Source organism: Thalia democratica, chromosome 1, assembly GCF_965202585.1.
Source record: "Thalia democratica chromosome 1, ktThaDemo2.hap1.1, whole genome shotgun sequence".
Taxonomy (NCBI): domain Eukaryota; kingdom Metazoa; phylum Chordata; class Thaliacea; order Salpida; family Salpidae; genus Thalia; species Thalia democratica.
The window spans coordinates 15,228,744-15,237,329 of record NC_139165.1 but is presented as its reverse complement, the minus strand read 5'-3'; the positions used below and the strand labels follow the sequence as shown (position 1 = coordinate 15,237,329).

Below are 8,586 nucleotides of genomic sequence, written 5' to 3'. Positions count from 1 at the left end.
AGTGTCAGGTGACAATTTTCTTTTCAAGTTTTGAAGGTGACTGATATTCGGTGGCACCCCATTGTTCTCCGTGTTATTTCAATTTAAAATCTATAAAATTAACATGAAGAATTATTATGATTTAGTTAGACTTTTGATAAAATTAATTACATAAAAAAAATTAAAGTAATATTATATATTTTAATAAATACAAATAAAGTTTACCTGCTTTATTGTGTCCATCACATTGCAATTGTGTTTCTCATAAACTTTTGCGAGATAATTCTTATCGTTTTCAGGGAAAAGCTTGTAAAGCATAGCGAAGTCTGGTTGTTCGCTAAAAATAATTTAAGTAATTTTAAAGTAGTAATATTTGTCTTGCCAGTACAACCTACCAATAAAGTTGACTGAAAATTAAAGAATAATAAATTAAGAGTTTAAGTAAAACGTTTTAAACTTTTTAAAATATAATTTTTTAATAAGTTACTACCTTTTTTGTACATCCCTGTAGTTTTCTGACAAGTTAACACCAAAACCCGCCAAATTTTAAGCTTCATTGTTGCAAATATCTGAGCTTTTAGACGGTGATTTTGAGCTTTCTTCAATAACAGAACTAATTTTTTTGTTACTTTCTATAAAAAGTTGTGTGTAAAATTTTAAACTTGAGTAGAAAATATATTATTAGTAGACAAACAAACGTATGACTGTTTTTTTTCAATACGTTTAAAGCTTAACTAGCTTATTAATAACAAAAAAAACATATAACTGTAGTTATTGCAGTTTTATATATTATAAAACCTGTTTATTTAAATACTTTAATGGGCTACTTTTTTATTTTTACAAACCTGATTCGCTGCCGGCCATCGAAGCAATCGACGGTTTCGCTTCAAACTCGTCGACATTTTCCTCCTTTTCCGTGGGAGCTTTCTCCTCCAGGCTTGCCACGGGTGACTTCACCGATGACGTCACCCGTAAGCTTCCAGTGGACGAACTGTTGGCAGAGTTGTGGTAGTCGAGGTACCCGTTGCTAGTGGAAAGCTCAGTGGGCAATGGTGGGTTGAAAGGAGTCTTGTTGATGTTGTACATCAAATGCAGCTCTCTCGTTTCGTTTTCTTCCTGCGCCTGCTGCCTTCTAAGGGCTACCTGAAACATTTAAATAAATAAAAGTCTATAAAATCTAAATTAATTTAGCTGTACGGATAAAAATAGTCTGTATTTTTTTTTACCAATCTGAGCTCAATATTTAAAATTTATGCGCCATCTTCTTAGCTAAAGCTTCAAAAAAAAGCATATTAATAAAATGTCTAATTTTTAAGTCCTACACATAAAAACATAAAATTATCAATTTTCAAACCTGCGCCGCCATGACCCTCTGCCTCTCTGCAATCAAGGTGCACTTTGCTTACATGCAGTCCTTCCACTTGCAGTAACTCTTGTGGCCCTTCAGAGGGGAAACCACCCCGTGGTTGCGGCACCTGGCGCACTTGGGGGCGCGCGGGTACTTGTCCCCCAAATTTGAAACTGTTGTCCGTGGCAACGCGGGGTGGCGGTGGTGGTTGGGGGGTTGTACCTGATGTGAGATAATATGTTTGGTGGATTGGAGTTTGAAGACGGAGGAGGTGGGAGTCTGCATCAGTTGGTTTGAAAAATTCATACTATTTTTTTATTAAACAAAAACTAATTAAAAAGAATATTTGGTTTTGGTTTGGTTACCTAATAAAAACTACTTAAATATATCAAATAATAGTATCAATAGTCTGACGCAAAGGGTTATTAGTTACCGAAAAGTAAGTTTAATTAAAATAACTGTGATCAATATTTTTTAGTCTAGCTAAGCGGATTAAAGGGTAAAATATAAACTATAATGAAAATTGTAGTAAATATATTCTATAATTACCCTACGCGTATCTAATGGTATTTTATAACAAGCTACAACTTTTATACCATTTTACCTTCAAAACAAACACAAAGTTGTAATTGTATTTGCCTGTAACTAAATATGACTTACCTTTAAAATAAAAATATATACAAACAAGTTTTCAAACTAAAACAAACAATAATTACCACAACTCAATAAAAAAATGTTTTGCTTTTCAAAATGAACCATGATTAATGGACTTCACATCGGGCTGCTAAAAATGAATACATTTAAGCCTTCTAACTGAAAGATAAGTAAATTTTACACTTGTTCTGATTTTTTTTTTACAATCTTTCTCTCACACAGATATTTCTTCCCTTATCTTTCTCTCATATTTATCCTACTTCTCTCGTGAAAAGTTTCGTACCTCAGTACAATTTATAAACAAATTTTTAGATAAACCTCTTTAGCTTCTATAACTAAATAGCTTTTTTAATAGCTCAATTAATTTTGATTACTTAAAAGTTTTTACATACGTATTGTTTTATTTTAATTAATTTAATTTTAGGTTACATAATAACTAATTTGTAGGTTAATTGTAAATAAAAAAACCCATATATAGTATCTATGTTATTAATATATTGATACGATATTAATGAGAACTCAAGTTTTTAATAAGTTCGGTTACATAAAATTGTAAGTAAAAACAAAATACTTTAAAAAAATTATTTAATTTTGCTTAAATACAAAATAAATCATATAACATTTTGCTTAGGTAAGCTTAAAATTCTATAAAAAAAAACTTTTTTTTTCTTTATATTTTGAAAATTGTTAATTTTAAACATCTTTCAATTTTTTTTACTTGAATTTAGTTAAGTAATTTTAGAAATACTCAATTACAAAAAAATGTTTTATTAAATAAACATTAAATATGTTATTGTTACATACCAACTTATCAAAATAACGATTATACAGTTTGAATTCGTTTAAAATTTGTTTAATAAAAATAAATATCTTTAAAATACTATACTAAAAACAAAACTTTTAAATCGAAATAGTTTAATGACCTCATTCAATCTATATTTACAAATTGCTTACAGAAAAACACAATAAAAAAATCAATCTACAGTATCTTTTATTATTAGCAAAATTCTCCGTATGTAACAATAGGGTAGTATTTAAGAAAAGATTAACAAATTAAACAAAGGGACATCAGACATAATGTAAAAGAGGTAAAAGTAAGTTTGTAGGTGGTTCGGCTTAAAAGTTTAAAGAATTAAACCAAGTTGTCTCGTTTTAAATGCTTCATTTCAAATGAGGTAGAAAACCTTTCAAATAAAACTTATTCGGCTTTCTAAAAGTTAAGCGGCGCTGTTAAAAAAAATTAAATTGAGCGTTATTACAATGAAGTAATACTTACAAAGCTAATTAATAAATATCAGTAAATTCTAAGTATTCTTTTCAAAGTTCAAACATAAACTAAGAACTTTATTCTTACTGTATTGTAATTTAACTATTGTGTTAGTAACTATATTAAGATTTGAAACATTTGCTAAACAAAACAAATGTTCAAGTATCTTAAGTTAATTAGTTTAAACGATTTACATTTATCTTCATTTTAGTGATTAAGCTTAAGTTTACTTGAAAGTTCCGCAAACAACGAAATTGAATGGTTTATTACGTAATAATGAAAAAGGGGCGGAAACGCAATTAAATCGTTTCCGTTTATTTTGATTTTGATCTCAACTTTCAGCACCGTTATGGGTAAGAGCGATGCTGCACGCGTAGATGTGAATTGAAACAATTTAACTTAATTGTTACTTTGCTTAATGTTCTATCTTGTTTTATTATAAAACAGTTTTTACAGAAAGTAGCTTAATACTTAAGTACTCAAATGAATAGGCTTTTTTAAGTTTTATGCATTTTCGACTGCACTTTTTAAAGTAAAATAAAAAAAGCTTGTTAATATTTTAGATTTATTTCGCTATACTAAGAGTAATAAAGTTTGATTTAAATCCTATGTTTAACTACAACTCAGAAGAGATAAATATACAAAACACTCATCTTTAAGAAAATTTAAAGTTTGTTTCCGTCTATTTTGGTTTTAAAAAGTTGAAATATTTCATTTTTAAATATACTTAACGCTGTGACCCAAAACAAGATAAATCTTTCATAACTACATTAAAATATAACTTACACTTAAAAAAAGAGAAAAATTAGACTCTATCAGACATAGTGTCTAGTTTAGACAACTTTAAAAGTTACCAAAGTTACAAAGTCTGATTACATAAGATTACTGTCTCGCTTATTAAAAAAGTTTTTTTTTTTCTTCGACACACCAAGAAGTTTTGATGCAATTATTTATTTTTAGACGTGAATCGTAAAATAGCGGTTTAATTTTTAATATAAAAGAATAAAGAAATGTTTTCTAAGCTTTAACATATTCAAACATAACAAATAAATCAAGCAATTGACCGCAACTCAATAGCTATTTTGTGCGACATGATTTTTGCAAAAGTGCTTCTTTTGTTAACAGCTGAAATGAAAAGGTTTACAACAATAAGGATTAATTTTTTGCAATTGTATTCACACAGTTTACTTTTTAAACTCAAATTAGCATTTTTTAAAACAAATTTAAAATCAGTTCATTTGAATATGTAAGCCAAATGTTAATTATAATTAGATAATGTTAACAAATTTCAAGCACTTTTTACAAATAATTCTTTAGGTTTTTCAGAAAATATTTTTAATTTTTTTTTCATGTAAAACAAAATACATGAAAGATCTTAAAACATTTATTAAATTTTTTTTTTAATTAACTTAAAACAACTACCTAATTAATTTAAGTTTAAAAACTTATAGTTTATATAACAATTGTAATGAAATAATTTAGTGATTTGTCACGACAGTTTTAACAAAAAGCAATATGTAGTAATACAATCTACAGACGCATATTAGAAATAAGTACTTGCTTTTGTTCAAATTTCACAATAAGTGTTTAATTTAAAACTTAAGAAACTACTAGTAGACCATATCTTCAAAATCATTATCATAAACACTTTGATGTTTTGTGTTCCACTTCCTGTAAGTAAAGTATTTGATAAACTTCTTTGTATTCAATTTGATTTTACATATTAACTAGGATATGCTAAACAATAATCCGAACATTTACTTAGCTTTATTTGAAAAAGGTGCTAGTTCAAACATGTTTATTTAGCATAATAATAAGTTTTCCTCTAATGTATTTATAACCTTTTTTATAACACTTTTCATTTCTGCAAACTTTTATGCAAATAATTCTAGTCTTATAAATTATTTTTAGCTTTTCGGCTAGTTGTTCAACTATACAACTTCATTAACAAGTGAAGTAATGTTTATAACTAAATTTAGCTGAATTCGTTCTGAACTAGTTAGTTTGAAAATAGAAACTTTGGAAAACTACTAATAAAATATTTTCTTTAACATGTGTCAGCAATCTAATCCCATCTTAATCAAACGATTTTGAAAACTTAATGACGCTTGAAATGACTTTATTTTTTGTTTTAACATTAATATTACTTTTTGTTTTAATGTAGTTTTAAAGTAACGCTGTTTATAAGTAAAAAACAAATGTTGAAAACCAAGCAACTTAAATCATTAAAAGCAATTAAACAATATTTTAAGAAAAACAGTTATAACTAAGACAACTTGTTTATATATCTTTTATAATTAAGTTGTCATTTACTGTTTTAATAACTTATAAACATTAGGAGTTGTGTGCACATCTAAAGATTATAAATGTGATTTAAATAAAAGTTAAGCAAAAGAATGTTTTTGTAGCAAAATGATGAAAAAATCGCACGATAGCAACTATTGATTATTTAGTGAAAATAAATAAAAAATCACTGTACTAAATAAATAATTCTTACAATTTGATAAGAACACAGTGAAAACGTCTTTACTGTAGACAAAACTATTCATTTTCACAAGATCTTTGTATTGTTTTCATTGTCAGGCTTTTAAGTGTTTAACAATTTTTATTTTATAAAACATAATAAAGTAAACATAACGCTTTATCAAAACTTTGTATTTGTTGCGAAAACAAATTAAAATTTAAAATAAAATGAATGTATATATATTATATAAGCTTGCGATAAGGTAAATAATTGTTTAGTTTGCTTGTATGAAAATTTTAAGTGTATGAATGAAGCTGGAAACAACTTAGCGAATAAGTGGATGTATCATTAAATTTGAATGTGTATTTCTAAAACAATTTTATATTTATGAAAAATTTAAGCAGCAGATTCACTATAAAATCATTACTTTTATCTTTTAAAAACCTAAACAATAAAATCATCTACTTTGTTACTTCAGTTTAAAAAAAATACTGTATCTATTTTTATCAAGTTTGTTTTATCATAATTTTTGTTACTATTTATTAAAACTCTTTGTGTCATTAGTTTTTAAGCATTCATCAATTTTAAGCATTCGTTGATTTACGAAACAGTCGAATCGTCTACTGTGCAATATAAATTTCAAAACTTCATGCAACTTCTGAATATTAGTCGCGCAAACACACTTGCCACTTTTATGCAGGATTTCATTAACGGCGCCACTAACACTAAACTAGAAGCATCCATCTTATTCAACCCAGTGTTACATCATAATACATGGCAACATTGTAAATAATCGCCATAGTTGAGATCATAGCGGAATTGTGTAATTGATAATAATTCCGAGGCGCCACTGCAGAAAAAATATTAAAAGTATCTAACACCATTATGATTAAAACTTTTTTCTTAAACTCATTTAGATGGTTTATTAAAACTCTTTGGCTTCAGTTTCTATTTATTGTATTTTTCTTTCATGCCAACTCGAGCGTGCGACATAAGTGATTGTTGTAACGTGCCCATCGTGACGTATTGGCAGTATTACGTCATAGTTGACTACAAAAAACATTCAAGGCATTTTTTTCATGCTTAATCTTTATTCATTTTTCTGTAAACTTCTCAGGAGTTAAACTATATGTGACCTCTAACTTTATATAGAATATAGGAATATCATAAAAGTTTTCTTTAAAAAAATGATGTTAAATAACTTTACGGTGAATTAAATTGTTCAAGTTGTTAAAAACTATTTAGAAATAAATTGATAAGTAAAAATATTCTAAAAGTTTTTTTTTTGTTATTATTTGAGCTCTCAACAACAATAAACATAACTCAAATCTTAATACATATTTAAAAGTGCTATCATTGTTTGATCGAAAAAAGTTTTTTTTCAATTATGTTCTACAATTCCCGTGTTTAATACGTACATAATAATTTATATACGACGAAAAAAGCAATTCATTATTCTTAGCGTAACTTAAAAAAATATTTTTAGTTCTAATTGATTGGGAAATACTTTCTATTGTTACTTCAGAAATTGAAGTGTTTAATGCAGTGGATCGTTGGGTTAACAACACTGAAGAAAGAAGCAAGTTTGCTAAAAGTCTCTTGTCGCTAATAAGACTTCCTTTGTTTTCAGAACCTGCTTTAAGCAGAATTTTGCTTAAAGAATCTTCTTTTCGCAAAACTGACGGCTGTAGGTTGATGCTGCACCAGGCGATACAAAACAAAATAAATACCGAAAATACTAATTCGAGTAAGAACACCACACATAGATATTGCAACCAAAACTGCTTCGATATTGTAAGTTATGACAGAAAAAGAAACAGTTTAGTTGTCATTAACGGAGAAGACCTGGAAAATTATACAACTTTTTGTAAAGTTGAAGAACACACAAAAGTTGAAGGAACACTTTCTGTAAACGGTGAAATTTATACACTTGTTACAAACTACCATAACAACTCGAATGTTGAGCTTAAAAAGTATTCAAGCGAGTTAGATGTTTGGGAAAACTTGGCAGATTTCGGATATCGGGCGGGCTTTAGTGCCTGTTTCGTCACCGACAAAATATTTGTTTTTGGTGGCGGGAAAGGCAACATTCAATTACTTAGTTCGTGCGTCGAATTCGACACGAAAAATTCAAGATTCGAACAAGTGGCTCCGATGAAGGAGACCAGAGCCTACGCAGCATGTGCGAATTTTGAGGGAAAAATTGTTGTTTCCGGTGGAGTAAACGTAGCGGTGAGGTATGAAGACGGAAGGAGGTTTTTGAGCGACACAAACAAAGTTGAGGTGTACGACCATATTGCCGATGCGTGGTCATGCATGCCTAATATGGTGAAAAACAGAAATCAACACAAATTAGTTGCTTTGAAAAGCAAGCTGTTTGTTATTGGGAGGTGCATGGAAACTTGTGAGGCTTTTGATAAAATTTCAAATAAATTTGTCTTAATCAAATCGCCATCGGAATTTTCTTTTTTTATTGGTTACAACCAAATTGGAACAACGTCAATAGGAAATAAAGTTGTTGTGTTCGGTAATGTTTTGTTTGTTCAAGTATATGATACAGACACGAATGAGTGGTATAAAAAGCCTTGTGACAACCCGAAGAAATTAGAGTTTACCCATTGTGTTAAAATACCTCAAATGAAGTTAAAATAAATTTCGATAGTACTTAAGACTAGCTCAAAGAATTAAAAAAAAATTGGCTTTACTTATTTAAAAAACTATTGTTATAAAAGACAATGGTAGTAATTTTTTGGTAAACTTTCTTTAATAGTCATAGAAGTATGAATACACATATATACAGTAGAATATATGGTGTTTTGTTTATAAACAAACATGCAAGTATTTTCTTTTCTTCAAAACAAATTGTGTAGGATT

The 8,586-nt window shown here is 28.1% G+C and overlaps 1 protein-coding gene across 1 annotated transcript; it reads left to right on the top strand.

The window, feature by feature from the left end:
• Nucleotides 1–3,597: 3,597 nt before the first annotated feature.
• LOC145834239 (kelch repeat and BTB domain-containing protein 12-like) lies at nucleotides 3,598–8,364 on the top strand. The gene is made up of 2 exons (XM_082941619.1): nucleotides 3,598–3,601; nucleotides 7,199–8,364. The coding sequence occupies exons 1-2, from the start codon at nucleotides 3,598–3,600 to the stop codon at nucleotides 8,362–8,364; spliced, it is 1,170 nt and encodes a 389-aa protein (XP_082797745.1).
• Nucleotides 8,365–8,586: the final 222 nt, after the last annotated feature.